The sequence below is a fragment of the Bufo gargarizans genome, chromosome 9 (genome assembly GCF_014858855.1).
Source record: "Bufo gargarizans isolate SCDJY-AF-19 chromosome 9, ASM1485885v1, whole genome shotgun sequence".
In the NCBI taxonomy this organism is placed as follows: Eukaryota; Metazoa; Chordata; class Amphibia; order Anura; family Bufonidae; genus Bufo; species Bufo gargarizans.
The window spans coordinates 28,846,678-28,873,856 of NC_058088.1; the positions used below are offsets into that span (position 1 = coordinate 28,846,678).

The 27,179-nt window shown below is 46.1% G+C and overlaps 1 protein-coding gene across 1 annotated transcript; it reads right to left on the reverse strand.

The window, feature by feature from the left end:
• Nucleotides 1-341: 341 nt before the first annotated feature.
• On the reverse strand, nt 342-26,124 carry LOC122946872 (zinc finger protein 436-like). Its single transcript, XM_044306737.1, has 8 exons — nt 26,079-26,124; nt 10,035-10,570; nt 9,862-9,947; nt 7,061-7,117; nt 4,657-4,792; nt 4,433-4,540; nt 4,252-4,353; nt 342-2,520 (listed from the first exon to the last, which is right to left on the reverse strand). Exons 2-8 carry the CDS (start codon nt 10,558-10,560, stop codon nt 1,757-1,759), a joined length of 1,779 nt encoding a protein of 592 aa, XP_044162672.1. The 5' UTR covers nt 10,561-10,570; nt 26,079-26,124; the 3' UTR covers nt 342-1,756.
• Nucleotides 26,125-27,179: the final 1,055 nt, after the last annotated feature.

Consider the following 27,179-nt stretch of genomic DNA (forward strand, 5'->3'; position numbering starts at 1 on the left):
CGGACAAAAAAAAAACCGCAGCTTGCAGTTTTTTTTGACCGGTCACAAAACACAATGCCGACAGGACGGATCTCTTTCCATTCAGAATGCGTGGGGACAAAACGGACCCGTTTTGGCCCGGTTTTGAAATCTTCTTTGATCTCAAAACTGAAATGAAGCGGATATGTGAAAGTAACCTTAGGCCTCATGCACACGACGTTAAGTATTTTGCGGTCTCGAACAGCTGGCCCCTAATTGAAATGCGGACAACAATAGGACATGTTTTTGGTTTATTTTTGCGAAAAGGAAATATGGAAACAGAATGCACATGGAGTAACTTCCGTTTTTTTTTTGCAGTCCCATTGAAATAAATGGTTCCGTATCCCAAAAAAACGGACTGGACACGGAAAGAAAATAAGTTTGTGTGCATGAGTCAAATTTTTTTAGGTGCATTTACTAATGAAAGTGCGCCTGTTCTGGAGGCATTTGTGCCTCGCTTGACAATTTTCAGCAGCGGGCCAGCCCCATTCAAGTTGAATGGGTCTGTGGTCTGTCCACACCGCAAAAAAATATGTCATTTTTTTTGCAGTGCGGAACAACTGAAAGAAACACCACGGAAGCACTCTGTAGTGCTTCCGGTGTTTCGTATCCGGAATTGTGGACCCATTGAAGTGAACAGGTCCATATCCATAATGTGTAGTGCACACGGCCAGCGGCCGTGGATTGCCGACCCGCAATACGGACACAGCAGCCCAACGGTCATGTGCATGAGGCCTTATGCTGCTTTTTTTTCAGCCTATTTATGTAGGTGTGTGTTTTTTATGCATTAATTAGGCGCAAAAACATTCCAATTTTTACTCCAAGGGTTGGCGTAGTCCTGTTTGTCTGCTTTGTGTTGGGCCATACAACAATTTTGTTAAAATAGTTGCATCACGAGGTAGACATAAACATGTACATGGCTGCGACTTTTTAACCAAAGAGTAGTCTAATTGCACACATGCCCCATGCGAATATAAAGACGCTTCAGCTCTGTATGCGATATTACAGTGGATGTTCATGTAAAGCTATTACAATACTTCTGATGGGCCTGTAATGAAAGAACCCATCCAGTCTTCAACTCAAGCATCTTACATGATGGCTAATTTTTTATGAGACTGAACCAGAAAAGACTCCGTGTAATGATTCTCATGTACAATTAATTATAAGATCAAATGGCGGAGCGCATGAAAAAGTATGCTGGCAACGTTTACAAAAACGTACGGCAAATACTGTGATACTGCCAACTAGTGGTAGGTGAATTTCATTGGCCAATGATGACAAAGGGGAGGAAGGGACATGCTGTACTATGTAATGATAAAAAATATAATAAAAAGTCAATATAAATATATGTACTGTGTAAGAAACAAGACCACACCGGAGAAAAAAAAATATTAATAACGTAAAACAATCAAACGACAAACAATTGAATGGTGCAGATACTGGCAGGTGGTCGTTGGAGCTGCCCGTACTGTGCTTTACATCTTGAGTGGTTTATGGACTTGTGATGGCAACCCTTGCTTCACCCAAGTAGTCGTCTTCATAGGTCTACAATGTCAATGGGAACCTTTAGGTGGACTAAAGAGTCATGTCCCACCGGCTCTGTCTGCATCTTCTAGAACACAACACACACTATGTGTATTACCATCATGGCACTTCAGGACAAGTACATCTCAAGGTCTACACAAAGGTAGATGTGATAGATCTTCCAAACCAGCAGGTCAACAAATCGTTCCTGAAATCAAGGCACACTTAGTTTCTCTATTCCATGAGTTCGTAAGTGAAAGTTTAGGTATGACCACTTTGTAAAGCATTTCTTGCACTCGGGACAAGTGAAGAGCTTATCTGTGGAGTGTGTTCTTTGGTGTGTCACCATGTGGGAACTCTGGGTGAAGCGTTTACCACACTTGGGACAAGCAAACGGCTTCTCCCCAGTGTGTGTCCTGTAATGCGTTGCCATATTCGATCTTCGACTAAATCTCTTCCCGCAGTCAGGGCAGGCGTACGGCTTTTCTCCTGTGTGAGTCTTAAGATGCATTCCCAGGTGGGACCTTTTGGCGAATCGCTTGTCGCAGTGGTTGCAAGCATAGGGCTTATCGACTGAAGACGACTGGCCATGTGTCATCTGATGCATAAGAAGATTGTTCATAGTCTCAAACAGTTGATTCTGTTCTTCACAAACACTGACTGGATTATGATCGCCGTATGAAGCGTCTTCATCGTACATGTAATTATATTGATTGGTTTCTTCTTTAATTTGGGGATGTTCTGTTGATGTGAAACTGGAGTCACCAACATATCTACTGTAGGCGGTCCAGGCTTGCTCCTCACATTGCTCTGAAGTAGACATGTATGCAAGACTTTCCATGGCATGCCTGGGTGACGCAATAGGAAAATGTTCTCCACTGTCCTCTAGTTGAGACCCATGAAATGAAGCTGCATTATGTTTTGCCATGCTACCAGATGATGAAGGCAGGGTGTAGGAGTCTTCTTGCAGGTCATCCTCTGAAAAGAGATCCGCACGTATAAAATATAATTGAAAAATAACACCACCTCTTTCTATTTTGAAAAATGTATTTGGCCAAGGCCAAGAAGAGCAAACTAGATGTTGTCCATAACCGTTCTTGTGATTAACACAGCAGCTCTGAGACCCCAGAGGAAGCTGGTTGTTACCCGCAACACATATGATGCACTCCCTTTTAGCCTCTACTCCCCAATATATGCATTTGGTATAGGATGCAACTAGGGATGAGCAAACTTCACATTTTAAAGGTTCAGGTTGGGGTTAATGCTGAATTGCATTATGGATTCTGTTACCACGGACCATAATGTAATTCCATGACTGAATGCCTTTAGAGCCATTCTGTCATAATAGAAGTCTATGACCTGCATAACCGATCCGTCCGGTTTTTGTTATGGTGGATTCCTCTCCTGCATAACGAAAACCGGACGGATCCATTATGCTGGCAATAGACTTCGATTATGACCGAATTCCTCTAAAGGCATTCCGTCATGGAATTGCAATAAGGTCTGTGGTAACGGAATCCATAACGCAATTCAGCATATACCCCAACCTGAACCTCAAAATATGAAGTTCGCTCATCCCTAGAGGAGACTTTCAAATTTTTTTGCACATTGGATGTTATGCACATTTGCTTGTATATCTCCTGGCTTCCTTCTGGGGCCTATTCTAGTGCTTTTCCAGGGTTTTGGTTGTTATTTGGGACATGATTTGCATCACACATGGTCATTATTGTAGACAGTGTTTTAAAGTGTGTGACTTTTTATGGCTTTAATAAAATGGTGGTTCCATATATCATACAACAGTATCTAGTATAAAAAAGATACGATATGTACCTTTTTTTAACAAATGAACCCTATAAGTGATGAATGCCAATGTATGACATCTGTCAAAGGCCGGCATTTAAAGGGGGTTTGTGTAATCTCAAACATTGGTGGTATATCACTAGAACACTGGGTCAGCTATTTCCATCAGCTCCATAGAAGTGAATGGAGCGGTGGCCAAGCCAGCGAAGTGCACTACCCATTCATTTCTATGGGACTTCCACAAATAGCCTAACTGCACTGCATACACAAAGGACAGAATGATAAAAGGTTCTGTCTCATCTTAGACACTGGTGGCATATCACTAGGATACAGGGGTTGAAGGGGTTTTGCAGGGATAGTAAAAAATAAAGCAGTGTCAGAAGTGCAGTGGGGGGAGGGGGGGGGGGGATAGGGGGAATCAGTGTAGGTGATAATAGCTTCTTTGTTACTTTTAAGATTTATTTTAACTTCTCTCTGGAATACCCCTTTAACACCCTAATGACCACCCACTGACTTGATGACAGGCACTGCAGGTCCCCAGGAAAAAAATAAGTTATAATAAAAATATTCGCTTTGTGCAGCAGTTTACATTGACAGAGCTTATCTGGGTATGCTAAGACCCATCAGCTCTGCTATTCCCTGAGAACACACGTCGTAAGGGAAATTTATTAAAACTGATGCAAAGAAAACCTGGCTTAGTTGCCTATAGCAACCAATCAGATTCATCTTTTCCTTTTCCAAAGGAAAAGGATCAACGAAGCCAGTTTTCCCTTTGCACCAGTTTTGATGAATTTCCCCCATGGTGTTCACGTTTAATTTGTAGAGTTTTAGATAGATTATTCACATGGGTAATATACGCAATACTGAAGTGAAACATGTTACTAACCTCAATGTATCCTAGTAACTTACCTGTGCAGGTAGCCTCTTGGACAACAGAAGTTTCCCAGGAGTTCAAAACATACGTCTCCTCTACTGCTTGACCAACCGATGGAGAGTCTGTACTGAATTCACCTGTATAAAGGAGCAACAGAACACTGGTATGAGACATTACTAACAAAAAATTAACATTAAACCCATGAGTATCACTCACCTGCATACACACTGCTTGACGCATCCACCTGTTCAGTTTCGGCTCCGCTTTGGTCGCCATCTTCTTCCTCAGTGACCAGTACAGCCTTTACATTTCCCATGCACATCTCTGATGTAAAAGAAATAAAAGTTATACACACACACACACACACACACCGGTTTCACATCTGTCAACACTCATTTAGCGTTTATAGAAAGCTTTAGTACCAGATCTGAAATGCTTACCAGGTTCTTCTGGGACAGGGCTGCTGGATATCGGATTCTCCGTCACCACCTTCTGGTAAAGGTCTCTGTGCTCTTCTATATAGTCCCACTCCTCCATGGTGAAATAGACCGAGACGTCACCAAATTTTATAGGTACCTGAAACCAAGAATCATTAAGTTTTTGTAATAAGGACGTCTCTCCCAGTTTGTGTCTGTAGTAGTTATAGAATCAGCTTACCTGGTAGAGGTGAAATGAGCATTAAAGGGATGCAGTTAAGGAACTGGGCATAGTCTAAAACACCAGATAAATATTGCTGTACAGAACCCAAATAATTGTCCATACAACAGCCAGCTGCAGAGCGCCACACAGTGTCCAGATAAATATTGCATTCAGCACATACATACATACATAAATACTGCACTGAGCATCTAGATAAATTAGAATTTCTGGCCCACCAGAAAACAAACCTTTGGTGACATCCCTTGGTGGTCTACAGTAGTGAAGCTGTTAATACCATCATCCCAAGTGGTCTAGGCCAGTAAAGTAGCTCACAGCAGTGACCCTAGTCAGCAATTCTGGTGCTTGTAGGGATATTTCAAACTACTTAACAGCGACAATGGCTACATTTTCTCAATATAGCAAGTGGACTTTACAGGTCAGCATCCCTGGTGGTCTAGGATAGTAAAGCTGCTAATACTAAGGGCTTAAAAGGGGTATTCCAGTTGTTTAAAGTTATCAACTATCCACAAGATAAGCAGTGATGGCTAACTTCCAGCACTCCAGCTGTGGTGAAACTATGACTCCCAGCATGCACCATTCATTTCTGTGTTGTTCTGAGAACAAGCAAGTGCGCATCTTGGGAGTTGTGGTTTTACCACAGCTGGAGTGCCGGAGGTTAGCCATCACAGAGATAGGGGAAAACTATTAAAATCGCTGGGCATCCTACCGCTGGGACTTCCACTGACCAGGAAAACAGGGCCCCGTACCCCCTGCAGCCCCACTGAAATGAACAGATCAGCCACTGAATTAATTTCTATGAGAGTTCCGGAGATAGCCAAGTACAGCACTCACCTACCTCCGGAACTCTCAGAAATAAATTGAGTGGCCACACACGTGCCCAGCCAGCTGCTGTGTTCATTGCAGGGGGTACAGGCCACCGTTCTCATGATCAGTGGGGGTCTCAGCAGTAGTACCCCCACCAACCTAAGGCCTCGTTCACACTTCAGTGTTTGGTCAGTGATTTCCATCAGTGATTTGTGAGCCAAAACCAGGTGCAACTCTAAACACAGAACAGGAGCAGATCTTTCCCTTCTACCTCATGTCTGTCGAGGTTCCACTTCTGGTTTTGGCTCACAAATCACTGATGGAAATCACTGACCAAACACTGACGTGTGAACGAGGCCTAATAGTTACAGGATAGGGGATAAATATAAACAACCAGAATACCCCTATAATAGGAAAATCCTTGGTGATCTAGGGCAGTATAAGGGTTAATATCAGAACCCCCCGGAAACAGGGTAATGATCGCAAAGGTGTAGAGTGAGTCTCAAAGTTACCATAAAGTGTAGAGGTCTGGGGCATTTCAGGGTTGTCCGAGGGCTTAAAAGTTCAGCATTTTGGTCCAGGCCACTGAAGGTGAGGGCTCATTCAGACGATCAAGCCCCAACTTGTCCATGGACCGGGGAAAATGGACAATTCTTTAAGTGTACCTTTTCACTAGAATGGGCAAGTCCTGCAGGAAAACCGGACCTATACGTCACATGCTGTGATTTTTGCACGTGTGAATTGGCCCATTGGCTATGGTGGGTCTGTGGTTAGTCCAGGTGCTGTCCATTCCATGCTCAGACAGCACCCGATAGTGAACATTGCCGATCCTGGTGCAGATGAGATTTCAAGCCACTTGCTACTTTCACACTCGTGTTTTGGCTTTCCGTTTGCGAGATCCGTTCCGGTCTCTCACAAGCGGTCCAAAACGGATCAGTTTGCATTCTTAGTGCATTCTGAATGGAAAAAGGATCCGCTCAGAATGCATCAGTTTAGTCTACATTCCGCTTTGGAGGCGGACACTGCTGCTTGCAGCGTTTTGGTGTCAGTCTGATGAAACTGAGCCAAACGGATCCGTCCTGACACACAATGTAAGTCAATGGGGACGGATCCGTTTTCACTGACAATAGAAAACGGCTATGTTAAAGATAATACAAACAGATCCGGTCTGAACGGATGCAGACGGTTGTATTATCTGAACGAATCAGTCTGTGCAGATCCATGACGGAGCTGCACAAAATGTGTGAAAGTAGCTTAACAGGGACAGTGGCCACATTATTTCCTAATATACATTCCCCCCCCCCCCCCCCCCCTCAACTACCTGGCTGCCTCTGAGACTCCCCCCACCCTTCTCCGACAGCATCGCACAGTAGTACTGACCTCACCATTGTGTGGACTGCTGGGTCGAGAGGGATTCTTTTTAACCATTACGTATTCCTATAAAATAAGAAGTGGATATGTTTTAGCATCAGTCCAGTAACCAAAATGATTAGTCCTTGACATGCACTCTTTTTCATACATGAGGCGCACACATTGGAATAGGTATTGCAAACTAAAATCTGTGAAAACAGCAGATATCGAAAAGGTCTCCAGTACCATCAGAGATATTACACGGTGTGAGGGGGACGGTCAGCTGTTTGAAGAGAAGGCGCGCGCCGTGCCAGCGCTGCCTCCTCTTCACCGTTTACCTTCTAGCCGTTGCATCTGCAGTGGTGAGCAGGTGTAATTACACCCAAGCCGTCCCATTCATTTCTATGGGATGGCTCGTTCCTATACAGCGTTCCGTAGCATTGAAATGAATGGGACGGCTTGGGTCTAATTACACCTGCTCACCGCTGCAGATGCAACGGCTAGAAGGTAAACGGTGAAGAGGAGGCAGCGCTGGCACGGCGCACGCCTTCTCTTCAAACAGCTGATTGGTGGGGGTGCCGGCTCTCGGACCCCAGCCGATCTGATATTGATGACCTATCCTGAGGATAGGTAATCAATAAATATAACTTGGACAACCCCTTTAAATCCCAAATTTTGTTGTCAACTAAGGTCCAAATACAAAGCAAAACATCTTATAGGATTGTAAGCTCCTGCAGGCAGGGTCTTCTCCCCCTCTGTACCAGTCTGTTACCCTCTGTACCCCTCTCTTGATGTACAGCACCATGTAATTAATGGCGCTTTTATATAATTAGTAATAATTAACCCACGGTCACTAAATTCCACCCATTTAATCACTATATGTAGGCAATAAGGTCAGCTTTTCAGTGATGAGTTGAGGGCCTTTCACTCAGGTATGGATATTATGTTTCTTAAAGGGGTCGTCAGGAGATGGCCAGGCATGGTGTGCAAACAAAATATAAAAAAAACGAAAAAATTAAAATAAAAGTAGTCCTGGTTCTTGCATGTCTTTGTCCCCACTGCTTCCAGTATGATATAAGACCCCACTGTTAAGTACCACTGCTGGCCTGCAGTGTGGAATAAGTCCCTTTTTCAAAGCAAATGGCACCCTTTCTACAGGAGGGCAAAGGACTCTGAAGGCATCCACCTGCAAAAGACTCTCCACAGCATTATCTCAATCCTTTACACAAAAGGGGTTATCCGGGCTTTTTAATATTGATCACCTATCCTCAAGATAGGTCATCAATACCAGATCAGAGGGGGTCTGACAGCCGGCACCCCCGCCAATCAGCTGTACAAAGAGATGGCGAGCGCAGTGCGCATGTGCCATCTCGCTTCCTGCCCACTGCTCTTGTCCCATAGGCATACAGCAGCGGACAGGGAGAGAGAAGAGAGACGGCACGCGCGCACAGCGTTTGCTGTCTCTCCGTACAGATGATTGGCGGGGGCCGATCTGATACTAATGACCTATCCTGAGGATAGGTCATCAATATTAAAAGGCCCGGAGAACCTCTTTAAAGCTCAAGGGAAACTTGATTGAAAATGCACGTGATTGTTATTACCAATCCATGTGGTATGAATCCGTAATACAGAACCCATAAACTAATGAGACCATACCGTACCTCCAAATTCATACAGAGGGGCACAACTAATAAGCCAAAGGCATCAGAATTCTGGGTCTACTGGGGCAAAAAACTGCTATCCATGCCTTGTTCCTGACTTATTATAGGTTTTAGATACTTTTTGTGCCTTACTAGAAAGTTTTGAAAAGTGTCTAAACAAAAAAAAAAAAAAAAAAAGCAACATGAGGTGTAGTGTAAGGCTACTTTCACACTTGCATTGTTAATTCCAGTATTGAGATTGCACATCAGTATGCATCCGTTCCGTTAGGATGCGGTTGTGTGAAATCAAAAAAAAACGGATCCATCACTAAATACACTAAAAGTCAATGGGTGATTGATCAGTCACCATTGACCTGCATTGTTTTCAGTGCCGGATCCATTTTTTTCCCCTGTTTTTATGACCAGAAACTGAATGCTGCTGAAATGGAAGACATCCTGATGCATCTTGAATGGATGTTTTTCTATTCAGAATGCATTAGGACTAAATGGGAACTTTTTTTCCGGTATTGAGATCCTCTGTCTGATCTCTATACCGGAAAACAACAACGCAAGTGTGACACAGGCCTAAGAAGGAGATAACTAATTAAAGGGGGTGATCCCATGATTAAAGGGCATCCATCAGAAGATTTGTACCTATGACACTGGCTGACCTGTTACATGTGCACTTGGCAGCTGAAGACACCTGTGTTGGTCTCATGTTCATATATGTCCACATTTCTGAGAAACATGGTGTTTTAATATATAATATAAGTGTATTCAGATCCAGGTGCTGGTTTGAAAAGTGTGTAATATTATTCATAAGAACAACCCTTTAAGATGTCGCACAAGATGCCACTGTACTAATCCTGGCACGTCTTCTTCCTGCCTGGTCTAGTTTTTATATGGCCTAAATTTACAACAGTTTTTATTTCATGGATTCTATGGGAGAACGCGGAGCCTGAACGTCCGATTCCATGCGCAGCCAAAAAATGCCCGAGGCTTTGAAGAGTCCATGGGCAACCACTAGATTTTCAGTCACACTTTAGCGTACAAAATAGAGTTTTTTAATTGACTATTTTTTTTGTATACTAACAACCCTGCAAGGTAGCATTCACACTTCTGTCATTTTATATTATCGCGTATTACAGGAGCCCACCGGGGTCCATTTGAGGGTATTATAACGGCACTCACCTCTCCGGTCAGCAAGGAGATGATTTCCATGGCTAGCTTTAACAGTCTTTTATTCATTACCTTCTCGCTCTTGTTTTCAACAAAATCTAAAGAAAATGATAGATAAAGAATATTTCAAACAGGTTTTTTTGGGGGGTGAATAAGACTACTGTGCCCCCCCCCATCCTCCTTACCACCATGCAGGTCTGTGCCAATCGATTTGTCCACCATAAGTTTAGTGGTCAGTGTCAAATCATGTATCATATCCCCGGGTTCAGAGATTTCTGGGCTTCCCTGGATCAGACCTTTGAGGGTTGGTCCCATCTGTGGGGGAAATGCTAGTGGATAAGACCGGGGAAGGGAAGAGCTCCCGTTTTCTACTTGGGCTTTTGTGCAGGATGGAGCCTTGGAGACGTCTTGTACCTCTGAGATGTTCGGCACATCTCGATAAACCATAGGGACAGCGTCCGGTTTCAGAATCATTTTTGTGCCGCTGAACATGTAATTTTTTGGCGAGAAATGTTTTGAACAGATCTGATAAGCTCCAGGTCTTTTGGACTGGAGAACATCCTGTGCCAAGATATCTACGTCAGTGGACGTGTTACCAGTCTGCTGGAGCCATAGCTTAATCCAGTGGATGGAGCTGGGGAAGCTGTGAAAGGTGGCGTCGCAGTCACGTGAAGAATCACTCTGACAGTTTTTCACGATGCACTTTGTCATGGTGTTTTCCCTGGAGAGAAGATCAGAACCATAAAGATCAAATAGTTAACGAAGTATGTGCCATAAGGGCAAGGAAACTGCTGTACTGATGGGCCTGCAAGAGAGATCATTATCCTAGGTGAAAGGGTAGAGCATATTCTGATCCTGTAGTCCCAACATTCACCACTAGGAGAACAGGTATATAAACACCGCTTTCCACCCCCAAGGGCAAGTTTGTAGGCCTCTTGCACACAAACGTGTGCGACCCATGGCCGTGCTGCAGGCCTTAAAGGGGTTGTCCAGGTTCAGAGCTGAACCTGGACATCCCTCCATTTTCACCCCGGCAGCCCCCCTGACATGAGCATCGGAGCAGTTCATGCTCCGATGCTCTCCTTTGCCCTGCGCTAAATCGCGCAGGGCAAAGGCATTTTTCTTCCGGTGACATACCGGGCTCTCTATGGGGCTGACAGGCAGCCCGGTGACGTCACCGGCACTGATGGGCGGGATTTGGCTCTGCCCTAGCCAGTAAAACGGCTAGGGCAGAGCTAAAGCCCGCCCCTCAGAGCCGGTGACGTCACCGAACACACTGCTGGGCGGAAGTTACCGCCCGGCAGTGTGTTATTGTAAACACAAGAGCCTGTGCCCTGCGCGATCTAGCGCAGGGCACGGGAGCGCATCGGAGCATGAGATGCTCCGATGCCAGGCTCAGGAGGGCTGCCGGGGTGAAAATAAGGGTATGTCCGGGTTCAGCTCTGAACCCGGACAACCCCTTTAATGCACAAACGCCAACCGTGGGGCAGCCGCAGCGGATCGCGGACCCATTCACTTTAACAGGTCCTCGATCCGCAAAAAAAAATAGGACATGGTTTATCTTTTTGCGGAACGGAAGTACCAGGGCTGTGGAGTCGGTAGATAAATGCTCTGACTCCTCAGTTTTTGGTATTTTATACATTCTTTGAAGGAAAGAAAGGCAACATACATGTCATTACCACAGAACTACTGGCTAGGAAGACAACAGTCTACTGTATTGAACAGTTTAAGCAAAAGACAAACACAATAATTACAACAAAGTTTTTTTGTTTGTTTGTTTTTGTTTTAATCAAGTGGCTGGATAGTAGCAGCAGGCATAAACATCAGGAACAGGAACTTTACCAGTTTAAAAAGGGTGCTGCTGCTGCCTTCTCCTTTGTGTGATCTTCTGCTGAAGATGGGGCAGTGGGAGGATCCAGGAAGGGGCATTTATTTTTAAAACATGATTTCCCTAGTAGAATCCCATTGTCATGTTTAAAGTTTAAGCTAACAATCTGAGTTTACAAGTTTTTATAGCCTTAGCTGAATGACAGAAGTTTTTCAAATGGTTTACAGCTTCAGTCTTGAACTATTGACTATCCATTCCCTTCACTTATACAAGTGTCTCTAGTCCTGCAAAAAACATATTGACTTAAATCAGTTATCAATGAGAGGCTAGGTTAACTATGGGCGTTGCGTTCCCTGTAATGGCGGAACACAACACAATGGAAAGTATACGTATTGCCGCTCCTTAACTGTGCGTTGCGTGCCATATAGTGAAGCATATGAAAATGAAAATTACTTACGGGTAATTGTATATTCCTGAACCCACAACAGCACCACGAGAGGATGGATCCGCCCCCCAAAGACAGGAAACCTTTTCCCGTTTACTTTTACTTTTTTTTTTTGCAACACCCGTGAAAACACTCCCAGTCAAGAAGGGAGGGAAAATATAAGGGTGCCGTCGTGGGTTCAGGAAAATATAATTACCCGTAAGTAATTTTCATTTTACCCCTCACTCATGACAGCACCACGAGAGAGAGAGCCAAGGAAAACTCTAGGGTGGGATGACAGCAGAAAGCACCGAAGCTCCAAAGAATAAATCAGAAGGAGAGTTCAATTGTAACCGGTAGTGGTTAAAGAAGATAGAAGGAAAAAGACCAAACTGCCGCTTTACAGATGTCCTCGATAGAGACCACAGCTCTTTCAGCCTATGACGTAGATACCGCCCTTGTGGAGTGTGCACGCAGACCCTCAGGAGGTTCTTTCCCCAAGAAAGAGTATGCCAGAGTAATTGCTGACTTGATCCATCTTGCCAGAGTCTTCTTTGATGCCTGATGTCCTTAGTTTTTTCTCTGAAAAAGAACAAAAAGCGAGGAAGATTTCCTCCACTCCCTAGTCTCATTCAGGTACTGAATGAGACATCTTCTGACATCCAGGCAATAAAAAAATTTCCTACCTGTCTGAAGCTGGATTGTCATAAAAGGAAATAAGAATAATTTCTTGTGATCTATGAAATTTAGTAGCTACTTTAGGTAAGAAAGCCGGGTCAGGTTTTAAAATGACTCTGTCCTGAAGGATAGTTGTGTACGGGGGGATTTATAGAAATTGCCTGGATCTCGGACACTCTACGTGCAGAAGTCAAGGCCACTAATAAACATAGCTTTAGAGAAATAAAATTTATATTAATCTGATGGATAGGCTCAAATGGAGGGGCTGTAAAGGGCCTGCAGAACCAAATTTAGGTCCCAAGTATCAATTCTCTGGGAAACATTAAGGGAAGACTTGGAAACGGCTTTAAAGAAACGCATAACCCAAGGATTAGACGCTAAGCGTTCGTTAAAGAGGGCCGACAAGGCAGACACCTGGACTTTCAGAGTGCTTGGAGACAGGCCCATTTCTAGCCCCTTCTGAAGAAACACTAATACCTTATTTAAGGGAGGAGAGCCTGGAAGGTTTTTAAACTGAAGACCTGCGAAAGATAAAAAAAAAAAACTTTCGCCAGGTTCTGGCATAAATAGACAGTTATTTTTTCTGCTACCTAAAAGGGTGTTAGGTTGTCAGAAAATCCCTTACTCCTCAACAACTGCCTCTCAAAGTTCCACGCCGTCAGGTCGAGGTTGTCCACCTGCGGATGGAAAAATCTGCCCCTGAAAAAGAAGATCCTGAGTTGCCGGGAGCACCCAAGGATCTGAGATCGATACCTTTCTTTGGCCAAAATAGGGCGATTAAAATTACCCTTGCCTGGTCTTCCCTTATTTTCCTCAACACATGGGGAATCAGAGGGAAAGCGTAGGCCAGAGGAAAATCCCACCTGTGGAGGAAAGCATCCAGCCCACAGGGGGATCTCTCTGGAGACAGGGAAAAAAACCTCTCCACTTTTTCGTTCTGAGCCGTGGTAAACAGGTCTATATGCGGGAGACCCCAGCTTTTAGAGATCTGGGTGAACACGTTCTGGTCCAGACACCACTCTCCCTGGGAAATCTGATGGCGACTCAAAGTCCGCCTAAATATTTTCCTTCCCCCTGATGTGGACTGCTGAGATAGACCTGCATTTGCCCTCTACCATCTGGAGTATGTAACTTAGAACTAGCATTAGGTCCTGAAACCTGATACCCCCCTGCTTGTTTATGTAGGAAACAACTGTTGTATTGTCGGACATAATTCTTAGATCCTTGCCTAGACATAGTGGAAGGGCCTCCCGAATTGCTTCCTTCACCGCCATGAGCTCCCTCATGTTGGAGGAAGCCTTTATTAAAGGGAACCTGTCACTGGGATTTTGTGTATAGAGCTGAGGACATGGGTTGCTAGATGGCCGCTAGCACATCCTCAATACCTAGTCCCCATAGCTCCGTGTGCTTTTATTGTGGAAAAAAAAAAGATTTGATACATATGCAAATTAACCTGAGATGAGTCATGGACAGGACTTCTTAGGTTAATTTGCATATGTATCAAATCGTTATTTTCCACAATAAAAGCACACAGAGCTATTGGGACTGGGTATTGAGGATGTGTTAGTGGCCATCTAGCAACCCATGTCATCAGCTCTATACACAAAATCCCGGTGACAGGTTTCCTTTAAGCTTCCCTTCCAACGTCCCTAAAAGGATAACTTCTGAATGTGGGCCCCACGGACCTGCGTCTGTCAGACAAACAAACAATCTTGTTCTTTAGCCAAGGAAGACCTTGATTTAAATTGTCTGTCCTCAACCACCACTTTAGGTTGAGTAAGGTCTGGAAGGATATTGTGAATTTTATATCTAGAGGCAAACTCTTTCTGCCAAGTCTCTAGAATCGCCCAGTGCAGCTCTCTTGTATGGAAATGTGCCTAAGTGACGGCTGGGATGCAGGAAGTCAAGCTCCCAAAGATCGACATACCTTTTCTTAATAGATCATCCCCGGATCACTGTAAGTTTTGAATTTTCTGTCGTATACCGGCTATCTTCTCTTCTGTCAAAAAACACTTCTGGAGTCCGGAGTCCAAGATTAGCCCCAGGAACTGTTGACGTTGAATAGGTCTTGGCTTTGACTTCCTGCCGTTGAGAATCCAACCCAGCTTCCTCAAGATGCGGATTACTTCCAAGACTGCCAAGTCCCAGGCTCTCTGTTTCTGCCACAACCAAAAAGTTGTCGAGATAAGGCATAAATAATATGTCCTTTTCCCGGATGTGAGCTGACATTTCTGCCATCACTTTGGTGAAGACCCTGGGGGACATTGCTAAACCAAATGGGAGTGCCTGGAACTGCCAGTGTTTTAATACCCCTTCCACCTGAACTGCAAATCTCAGGTATTTCTGATAGTCCTGATAAATCGGAACATGGAGATAGGCGTCCTTCAAGTCCAGAACTGCCATGACGCATCCTGGGAAGAGTAGATTTATCGTTGAGTTGATAGTCTCCATTCTGAACTTTTTCTCTAGGAGAAAATGGTTCAGTTTCTTTAAATTGATTATGGTTCTTTAAGAACCATCGGGCGTTTTTACCAAAAATAGAGAGGAAAAAAATACTGGTTTAGTTTACCGGTAAATCCTTTTCCAGGAGTCCGACATGACAGCACCCATGGAGGTTGTCCTATTGGTCTCTGTAGGGACAGGAAGCGAGAGAGATTAAAAGGCCCCCTCCCCTCCCACTCTCCAGTGTTCTTTCAAATTACTACACCGGATAGGATCCAACACCTTTATTAATACAATGTTATATTCACACTGCTTACAAGGCTGGAACCAGCATAACAGGGAGGGTAGTACAGGGTGCTGTCATGTCGGACTCCTGGAAAAGGATTTACCGGTAAACTAAACCAGTATTTCCAGGACGTCCCTCCATGACAGCACCCATGGAGAACTAACAACTGAATCTCCTAGGGGGGGACTACTGCCTGAAGGACTTTTCGCCCAAAGGCCAAGTCCTGTCCGGCCAATACATCAAGCCTATAATGCTTGGCGAAAGTCAGGAAGTTAGACCAGGTCGCAGCCTTGCAAATCTGGTCAACTGTAGCGTCGGCCCTTTCAGCCCAGGAAGTTGCCATCGCTCTCGTGGAATGTGCCTTCAGATTTAAGGGGCAGGCCATTTCCTGCAGTCTGTATGTTTCTCTGATGGTGTCCTTAATCCACCGTGCCAGCGTCTGTTTTGATGCTTTCAAGCCTCTATTTTTCCCACCGAACTGGATGAACAGATTACTTGATCTCCTCCAGGAACTGGTTCTGTCCAGATAGGCTAGGATTGTTCTTCTAACGTCCAGCCTCTGGAATCTTTCCTCCTGTATATTTTTGGGAAAGGAACAAAATGAAGGGAGTGTTAGCTCCTGTTCTCTATGGAAAGTAGAGACCACCTTGGGAAGAAAAGCTGGATCCGGCCTCAAGATTATGCGGTCATCCAGAATCCTTAGATAAGGTTGTTTAATTGATAAGGCCTGGATTTCCCCTATCCTGCGGGCTGTGGTTATAGCCAGAAGGAACACCGCTTTTAGAGACAGAAATTTTTCGGATGTCTGCCCAATCGGCTCAAAAGGAGGATCACATAACCCTTCTAAAACTATGTTTAGACTCCAGGGGGGGACCGACTGTCTCAAGGTGGGTCTCAATCTAGAAGCTGCTCTTAGAAAGCTTTTAATCCACCTATGGTCTGCAAGGGGACTATCGAGACAGCAGCTGAGAGCCGAAACCTGTACCTTGAGTGTGCTGGGTTTCAGACCTGCGTCGAACCCCTCCTGAAGGAACTCTAAAATACAACCCACTGTGGGGGATGCGGAATCTGTATGGTTCTGTGACAACCAGGATGAGAACTTCTTCCAGACCTTGTTGTATATTGCTCTTGTGACAGGTTTTCGGCAGCTCTGTAAAGTTGAAATTACCTTGTCCGAGAGTCCTTTATTCCTTAAGGTCTGCCTCTCAGGATCCATGCTGTAAGGTTCAGTTTGTCCAGGTTGGGGTGAAACAGAGGACCCTGTGATAGAAGATCCTGTCTTTTTGGAAGGGATATTGGATCCCTGATGGACATAGTCTTTAGAACCGAAAACCAGGCTCTCTTGGGCCAAGCTGGGGCTATCAAAATCAGCGTGGATGAACACCCTCTCAATTTCTTCAGGATCTGCGGTATGAGGAGAAGTGGGGGAAAAGCGTAGGCTAGACTCATGTCCCACGGTTGGGAAAGAGCATCCACCGCCAGTGGTCCTCCTCTTGGGTCTAGTGAGAAGAAACAGTCCAGCTGAGTATTTCTGCTGGACGCGAATAAGTCCACCTGAGGTCTCCCCCACTGCTGGCAAATCAACTGGAATACCTCCTGGTTCAATTTCCATTCCCCTGGCCTGACTAACTGTCGGCTGAGAAAGTCCGCTGTGCGATTGAGAGACCCTTTCAGGTGTGTGGCTGAAATGGATAAGATCTTTTCCTCTGACCAGCTGAAGATGAGATCCGCTAGCCGCTGGAGATGAGGATTCTTCGTCCCCCCTTGTCTCTTTATGTAGCAGACAGTTGTTATGTTGTCTGATAGAAGTCGGACATGATGACCTATGAGGAGATGTTCTGCCGCCCTCAGGGACTCCCAGACCGCTTTTAGCTCCCGGTAGTTTGAGGATCGTAGGGCGTCTGTATCTGACCAGCTGCCCTGAAAGAACTGATCCTCTATGTGAGCCCCCCAACCCTGGCTGCTTGCGTCCGTGGTTAACGTTCTGAGTGGTAACGTGTTCCAGGAAATCCCCCGGGACAGGTTTCTTGCTAACAGCCACCAGGAGAGGGAGCTTACTGCTCTGTCCGAAAGAGATATCCTGGCGTTCAGAGATCTGTGGTCCTTGTCCCAGGAAGAGAGGACTTCCGCTTGGAGAGTTCTTGAATGGAATTGGGCCCAAGGAACTGTTGTGATGCATGAGGTCATCAGACCCAGGACTTGCATGGCTTCCCGTAGAGTCCGTTTTTTCTTTAGTTTGAAGGCTCTTATTCTTTCCCTTATACTGACCTGCTTGTCCTGGGGAAGAAGAGAATATTGGGTCACGGAGTTTAGGAGGGTTCCTAGGAACCTCTTTTGTGTTGCTGGATGTAGGTCTGATTTCTCCCGGTTTATTTTCCATCCTAAACGTGTGAGCAAAGACAGAGTCCATTCTTTGTGAAGCTCTAACTCCTCCTGTGAGTCTGCCACAAGCAGAAAATCGTCTAGGTAGGGAATTATAGTTACCTGTCTCTGTCTTAGATAGGCAACTATCTCCGCCACTACCTTTGTAAAGATCCGTGGGGCTGATGAGATCCCAAACGGGAGACATTGGAACTGGAAATGCATAATCCTGCCATCCTTCTTGATTGCGAACCTCAAGTATTGTTGGTACTGAGGGTGAATGGGGACGTGGTAATAAGCGTCCTTTAGATCCAGGGTGCATAGGAACGCCCCTGGGCTTATCAATGGAATTGCGGATTTTATTGATTCCATCTTGAAGTGGTGATGTGTTATCCATTTGTTTAAGAATTTCAAGTTGATTATGGTTCTCTTGGAGCCATCCGGTTTGGTTATGAGGAAGAGCTTTGAATAGTGACCCTTGAATTCTTCTGAAGGAGGGACTTGTACTATTGCGCCCAAACTCAGAAGTTTTTGGATGTCCGCCAGAAGTTGATTCTGCAGGGAGGTCGACTGAAATATTGTGGCCTGAAAAAGATGAGGAGGGGGAAGGCGAAACTCTATCTTGAACCCTTTCTGGATGGATTCCAGGATGTATTGGTTCTTGGTTATCCGGGTCCATTCTTCCCAAAAGAACTGAAGTCTGCCCCCTACTGGTCTGGCGTCATTGTTTCTCAGGCTTGGAGTTGGGATTAAAAAGGAAACCCCGACCTCTTCCTCCTTTGGGGTAGCTCCACCTTCCTGTTTTCCCTTTACCTCTGGGAGTGCCCTGGAAGCTGCTGGTCGATTTACGAAAGGGCAAGGGTTTCTTGCCTTTTTCCTCCGGAAACCCTTTCTTTCTGTCCGCTGTTTTCTCCAGGATCTCGTCCAGTACCGGACCAAAGAGGTGAGAACCTTTAAGAGGTAAGGCGCATAATTTATTCTTGGAGGCTATATCCCCAGACCAGGATTTTAGCCACAGGGCTCTCCTTGCCGTATTTGTTAGGGAGTCTGTTTTTGCTGCGAACCTTATGGACTCTGCCGAGGCGTCTGCTACAAAGGATGCGGCCATCTTAAAGAGAGGCAGGGATGCCAGAATTTCTTCTTTAGGGGTGTCCCGCTTGAGATGTTCCTCCAGCTGGTTTACCCATAAACACAGAGATCTGGCCACGGAGGTAGCAGCAATGTTGGTATTTATGCTGTTGGCCGACACTTCCCATGCTCTTTTGAGCAAACCGTCGATCTTTCGATCCATTGGTTCCTTTAGCTGGGCTGAGTCTTCAAAGGGGAGAGTGGTTCTCTTTACCACCTTTGCCACTTGAATGTCAACTTTAGGAACTATATCCCACAGTTTTGTGTCCTCTGAGTTGAACAATAGTCTGTTCTTAAACTCCCGTGGAATGTACAATTTTCTATCGGCATCTGCCCACTCGTCTATGACTAGGTCCTTTAAGGTCTCGTTTACCGGGAACAACTTTTTCTTCTTAGCTTTTAAGCCGCCGAACATCTCGTCCTGTATCGAGCGAGTCTGTTCTTCCTCCTCTATATCCATTGTCTGCCTTACAGCCGACAGGAGGGGATCTAGATCTTCTTGCGAGAAGAGATATCTTCTCTGGTCGTCGGCCATATAAGACGAGCCCTGATCATCATCTCCCTTTGAGGTTTCCCCTTCTGACAGATATAAACCTTCTTCCTCAGAATCTGACTCCCTAAGAACACGGGGTCTCTTGGGGGGAGGGGAGACGGCACAGGGTCTCTGTGCTATACTAGAGCTGGCCGCTTGGATCTCCTCTTTCACAATCACCCTCAGATCAGCCAAAAGGGAGGATTGTTCGTCTCTGAGGATCTTTGCCAGGCAGTCGCTACACAGGGCTTTTACATGCGTGTCCCCCAGTCTCTTTGAGCACAGAGCACATCTTCTGGGTTTCTTTTTGGGTTCTACCAGCGTTTTAACCGTGGTGTCTTTCTCTCCCTGGTATGGAAGAGAGAGAGACCATTAGTCCAGTGTCAAGAAGAGAGAGAGGGACCGGAATACAAGCCTCACTACTTACATGACTCTGGTTAGGGATGTCTGCGCTAGAATCCATAGCTGACATCTGGACCTCCATACCACGCTTGGACAATCAAACTGACACAGAATTTATGTCCTACCTGGTCCACCCGTTGCCGCGCGGCTCCGCCTCCTTAAATCCAGGTGGGGGGGGGACTCAATCAAACGGAGAGTCGACCCCCCCTTGCGTGCATTCCGCCGGGCTCAGCGTTCCCTGGGCGCCGCCATCTTGCTTCCGCCCATGTGACCTCACTTCCGGTCACATGGGCCTGCACGTCAACGGGAGGAGCGCCGAGCGCAGGAGCCGCAGCCGATCCCAGAGCTCCCGAACCCGGAAGAAGCGGCTTCGGCTCCCTGATACCGCGGCCACCCACAGCTTGATGTGGAAAGGAAAGACAGGTATCAGGGGAAGCTAGGGGACCCCTACCCAGAGAGGTGCTAGCCCCAGGGCCCTCCAGAGCCTGAAGAGGAGAGGGAGACCCCCCCGACCAGGCTCGGCCCTGAAATAGATTCCCAGAGTCGGGAAAGATTCTCTCTGCTCCGATCCCTGTAGGGACAGGAAGAACACTGGAGAGTGGGAGGGGAGGGGGCCTTTTAATCTCTCTCGCTTCCTGTCCCTACAGAGACCAATAGGACAACCTCCATGGGTGCTGTCATGGAGGGACGTCCTGGAAAAAACCTTCTCCTTGATGCTTCAGGACTGCCACTAGGACCTTCTTTTCTACTAATGACTGCACTTCTGACGTGATTGCCCCTCCATCTTTTTGCGCTGCGTCCGTAATCACGAACCTTGAAGGAAGACTTAAACGAAATTCCAGCTTTAACCCCTCTCAATGTGTCCAGAATCCAAGGGCTGCTGGAAATCCTGGTCCATGCAGGCAGAAAGTGTTTTAACCTTCCCCCTACATGGTCCCTGGCGTCATTGCTGTTCAGACTTTCTCTCCTCTGGTCTGTTTGTTGAAGAAATAACCTCTTGCTCCTTCTCTTCGGGATCTTGGTTTTTAAGACTTATCTTCCTTTGTATTTTCTCTGTTCCCCCGAAAGAAACGGAAGGTGCGAAAGGATCGGTTGGACCTTTCCCTGGAAAAAAAAGGCGCCCTGTATAGGAAATTTTTTCTTCTCGTCAGCAGCCTTATCTAGCAGGTCATCCAGAGCTGATCTGAATAGATAGTCTATGTGCAGTACCTTGTGAAGGAGAGCAAGTCATCCTTCCAATTTTTCTGCCATAGGGCCCTGCAAACTGAGTTAGTTCTGCCGCGTGGGCGGACAATCTAATGGCGTCCGCAGATGCATCCGCTAAAAAAAATCTACTGCCTTTTTGATAGTAGGAAGACTAGCTAAAACGTCCTCTCTAGGGCTCTTGCTCTTTATTTGTTCCTCTAGGTCTGAAAACCACATAATAAAAGGGATCTGGCAGTACAGGTTGAAGCGATGGAAGGTCTGAAGGAAGACGTTGAGGCTTCCCAAGCCTCTTTCAGAAACACCTCAGCTTTTTTATCTAAGGGATCTTTTAAGGACCCCATGTCTTCGAATGGAAAAGCCGATTTCTTAGCTTCCTTAGAAATGGCAACGTAAACCGTTGGCGCTTTATTCCAGATAGCGGGCTACGTCCTCAGAAAAGGGATATTTCCTCTTGAAAATTTTTGAAATAAAGACTTGTTTGGTTTACGCCATTCTGCATTAATTAAGGCTGATACATTTTTATACACAGGGAAAGACCTAGACTGTTTTGTCTCCAGCCCCCCCCCCCCCCCCAAACATAATGTCCTGCACCGACCTAGCCTTTATAATGTCTTCTATATCCATTGTTGTTTGATCGCTTTCAAGAGTTTATCCACATCCTCCACGAGAAAGAAAGCTCTTTTAAATTTCATTATTATCGGAATCCGAGGAGCGGGACAAAGCGTCCGAGTCCAAACCAAAAGACTGGACCTCCACCCCTTCATCTGACTCCAAAGAAACCGCCTTAGACTCCTTTTCTTTTGATTTAGCCTCTCTGAAACTATCAGGCTTTTTGGAGGAAAAAGCAGTGTTAATCTCAGCTCTTACGAAATTCTGTAGACAACTATAAAAAGATGGAGTCTCCTCAGCCAGTTTTATCTATACATTGCTGGCATAAACTCTTGCTATATTCAGAAGCCAGAAAACATTTGCATAAGGCACATTTTTTGTGACGTCAATTAAAAAACGCCTTTTTAGGTTTTTCCGAGGTCAGGTTGGCCACCGGGTCCTCCATAGTTTCTTTCCTTTCCTCCTCCATAGTTTCTTTCCTTTCCTCCTCCATACTGCAGCTCTCGATCTCAGACACTGTCTCAGTAATTGCAACCACCGGCAGTTATTTCCGGGTTCCTGTGGCGCTTTAAACCACACACCCCCTGCACGTGATCCGATCCGTGCGCTCCATGCCTCACTTTGAACCCGAAAGTGGCGGTCACGTGAGCGCAGCCAAGACTCCTCCCCCTGGCCGGATCTTCTGCCTCTGCGCCGATGGATTCTTACTGGTGCTTGTTATCGCACTGAAGCATCATGCCCCTCCAGCGCTCAGGAACGCCGAGCCATCACGCCTCCGCTTGCCTCCCTGCGCACAGGGTGCCGCATAAGACGGGGGCTGCAGGTAACAGGGCAGCCTTGGGAGAAGAGGACGAACCACAGGCTTCCCCTCCAAGACCGGAAACCATACTGAGGGCAGAGAGGAGTCTCCACCTTTTTGTGCTGCAGGTTTTCTTTCTTTGGGGGGGGGGGGGGGGGGCGGATTCATCTTGTGGTGCTGTCGTGGGTGAGGGGTAAAAGCATGCTTCTTCACAGTCACTTAACGTGTTCGTTTTGCGGTAACGTGACGCACTGCATGCATTGGCCTTTATTCTTACAGTAGAGAAGTAATTAATTATAACTTTTTGTGAATTGGGACATTTAAACTTGCTTTTTTTTTTTATTCCAATTTAAATTTAGTCGGAGTCAGTCTCTTCATTTTTATGCCGACTCCAGGTACCCAAAATTGCCTCCGACTCTGTAGTGCTGCCGTAGGGTTTCGTTCCGTGCTTACTTTCCGCATCTCTAGATTTGCAGACCCATTCAAGTGAATGGGTCCGCATCCGTGATGCAGAAGGCCCACGGATCGGCGCCCGTGTATTGCGGATCCGCAATACGGCCACAGAGCGCACACGTTTGTGTGAAAAAGGCCTTACTGTGAGGCAGAAACCTCTGCAGCTTGAATATGAATGCCACAGACCTGCTAGTCTCACTGTATGGCGCCAAACCGCGTGTGGACAGCCACTGTCAGGACACCACCATGCCAAGAAAGGACATGTCCTTGCTTGGCACGGTCGCAACTATAAACCGGGCTGCATTAACCCTTTAAGGACATAGCGATTTTCCATTTTGGCATTTCCGTGTTTTACTCCAGGCCTTTCAGGAGCCATAACATTTTTTATTTTTCCATTCACCTAGCCGCATGAGGGCTTGTTTTTTTTGCGTGACAAGTTGTACTTTTTATTGACAGCATTTAATAATGCATACTACGTAGTGGGAAGATGGGAAAAAAATCCCAATGGGGTGGAATTGAAAAAAAAAAAAACCTGAATTCTGTCACAGTTTTATGGGCTTTGTTTTTACAGCGTTTCCCCATGCGGTAAAACGGACCTGTTACCTTCATTCTACAGGTCTGTACGATTACACAGATACCACATTTATATAGTATTTCTTGTGTTTTAATACTGAAAAAAATAAAACTTTAGAAAAAATTATTTATTTTCATTGTGACCCTCATAACTTTTTATTTTGTCTACGAAGCTGTGTAAGGGTAACCATTTTTGCGGGATGATCTGTACTTTTCATTGATACCATTCCTATTTCGAAGTGTATATACCCATCTTATCACTTTACGTTAAATTTTTGGGGGGAGGTGAAGAGACGAAAAAACTGAACCGGCCATTTTTATTTTTTTCTGTTATAAAAATATTTATTCAAAATGATAAACGTTGTATTTTAATAGTACAGGCGTTTTCCAATGTGGTGATGCCTATGATTAGCACTGAAGTCTATGAGAAGTTTGCCATGTTCCTATGGAGCCCTGCCACAGCTGTGCCAGCCTCAGATCCTTCTTTGGCGACTGATGCTGCCACAGGGAATGAATGGCTCTCACGATCACTGCTATGGGGAGCCGCTTCCATGTTTTCAGCGCGTAGATGTCATGTTCACATTTGACCATGGCATCTGAGGGGTTAAATTACTGTGATCAGCGTCCTTGCCAATCGCAGACATTAGTCCCAGGTGTCTGCTGTGTGAAACAGCATGCACCCAGCGGCTATGGCGTCATCGCCGATCACAGACATTAGCCCCAGGTGTCTGCTGTGTGAAAGCAGAGCGAATCAGTGCCAAAAGGCCGCCAATAGTAGTACTTAATATGCCTTTGTTTTCGATGGGAGATGAAGCTGTACATAACCTTTAAAGATGGCGCCCTCTCCACTCCAGAAGGCGTGTTTTTTTCTCTCCCCGATTGGCCAGCTCACAGCCAGGGAGAAGGAGACGCCCCTTGAGAAACAGCCATCTCCTCCTCCCTGTACCGATGGTATGGATTTACATACCAGGCGGGAAAGAACAGAGGGCACAGCAGTCAAAGGGAGCAGCACATAGAAAAAAATAAGCGCCATTAGTATGCCTGACCCTGCCAGCTATTTACATGGTAATGTCAAGACCGGAGTCAGCAAATCTCACGCACAGCTCATGGAAGGTTGTAGCAGCCGTTCCTCTATCTCCATGTGGTACCAGGATGGTGTATCATTAGACGCAGCCATGTCGCTCATACGTACTCTGAGGGGGGGGTGGGGGCGTGATGCAGAATGAAATGGGCTGTAACATACCACAAAAAGGAGAGGGGCATTTTGAGAAGAGGGCAGAGACTCTGAAAAGGGGCCATGCCCATGCCCTGAAAATACTGGGTACCATGATCATACATCTCCCAGACACCAACTACTGAAAGATGCCAAGTATGCCTTAAAGGGGTTGTCGGGTTCAGAGCTGAACCCGGACATATCCCCGTTTTCACCCAGGCAGCCCCCCTGACACCCGGGCAGTGTGTTCAGTGACATCACCGGCTGAGATGGGCGGGCTTTAGCGCTGCCCTAGCTGTTTTACTGGCTAGAGCAGCGCTAAAGCCCGCCCATCAGTGCCAGTGACATCACCGGGCTCCCTGAGCAGCCGGAAGAAGAGGCTTCAGCGCTCCTGCAAGGGACCCGGTACGTCACTGAGTCTAAGAAGAGTTCACTTCCGACAAAGAATTTCCTATAAGAAAACGGGGCTTGAGAAACCTGTGGAAAAAGGTAGGACATGGATGTAGGTTATATGTTTGTCTGTCTTGTACTAATGGAACAAAGTCCTCAATCCCAGACAACCCCTTTAAGGCTGGTGTACAAAACACTGGTCTTAAAGGGGTTTTCCTCTGGATAGGTCATCAGTATCTGATCGGTGGGGGTCCGACACCCGGGACCACTGCCAATCAGCTGTTTGAAAAGGCAGATCTGCAAAATACAGTCCACAAAGCGCAAATCTGCAAAATACAGCCGGGGTCTGTGTGCACCCTGCACTTTTTGCAGGTACGATTGTAATAATCCCTATTCTTGTCGGCAAAACGGACATGTTCTATCTTATTCACCCATTAAAACGAATGAGTCTGCGTCCAATCCGCAAAAAAGGCGGCACGGACACAAACTGAAGATTTGGTGATGTTAGTCTCCATATTCACATGTCAGAAAGGTCAACTTGGATAAAATCCTATTACGTTAAGGAAACAGCGTCACAATTAATACCGAATACTACACAACCAGGGTGTGATCTAAATATAACCGCGCTCAGACCCAGCGCTAGGGGCATATACGGTGTGTACTACTGGTATATACCAAGTGACATGTATGCAGCAGCCTCCCAATGCTATAATGTCAGGTGCAGTGTGTATATGTATATATATAATCCCTCTGATATCGGGGCAGCACTGCCTGTGACTTCTGCTGGGCTGCGAGCCTGTCACACGGCAGCCACAGCACCGCACCACTGCAGGGTGGACGCTGCACCTCGCCGTCATGTGCTCCTGTGACAACATTCCCCCACAACACACAAATTCGTACCCTACCTTATTGTAATCAAGGACTCAGCCTGTGCTGTTGGGCGGAGGGATCCCTGCTGGTGGGCGGAGGGATATAATCATCTTTGCGCGTGGATTGGCTGACCCGCAGTCTACAGCACAGGGTAGGAACAGGGACTTCTGGGAGATGTAGTTTACTTTGTGGTTAAGCTATCTAGGAGCGGGCGGCAGTAGGACTACAGTGCCCACAATGCCAGCGTGCTGGTGGCAAAGCTTACCAGTTCTACCAATGAGGCTTTTGCTTTGCTGTATACTTCCTGTGATGATGCAGCTTGTGCTTATTTAATACAGATGTTGCATCTTCATTTGTAATATGGCAAAGCCGCTGCTGCACCATCGTGACTCTTGTGAAATGGTTGGCAGCTAGCAGGAATCCCTGGGACTTTTTACAGTTTTTACAGTAAAATTGGATTGGGAGATAAAAACTATGGGGGAGATTTATCAAACCTGGTGTAACGTAGAATTGGCTTAGTTGCCCATAGCAACCAATCAGATTCCACCTTTCATTTTTCAGAGCTTATTTGGAAAATGGAAGCTGGAAGCTGATTGGTTGCTACGGGAAACTAAGCCAGTTCTACTTTATACCAGTTTTGAAAAAAATCCCCCCTATATATAGATAGATATATAACATGTTAGTCTTATATTCCAATTGAAGGAGTTGCCAGCCTTAGGGTATGACCACATGGTGCAGTCGTGTGGCGCTTGTGATGCTGTGCGGCCATTAAAGTTGTTATCCAACCCCTATAATGCCCCCGAAATGCCCGGGCCCCTCATACTGGTTATACTTACCCTGCTCCCCAGCACCCGCTTTGCTTCTAATGCCCGCACGTCCGCTGCTGCCTCTCCTTGTCGCGCTGATCACTTCATCTGGGAATGTGAGGGGGGGGGGGGGGGGGCAATAGCAGGCCGCGAAGGGAACGTGCTTCCCTAGCGTTACTTGCAATGTTAGGGAGGCTCGTTTCCATCGCAGCCTGCTTTTAGATGACACCCCCTCCCCATTGCCGGATGTTTTGAGCCGCGCAACAGGGAGACTCAGAGGCGGCCGTGCGGGCATCAGAAGCGGCATAGGTACTAGGGAGCAGGGTAAGT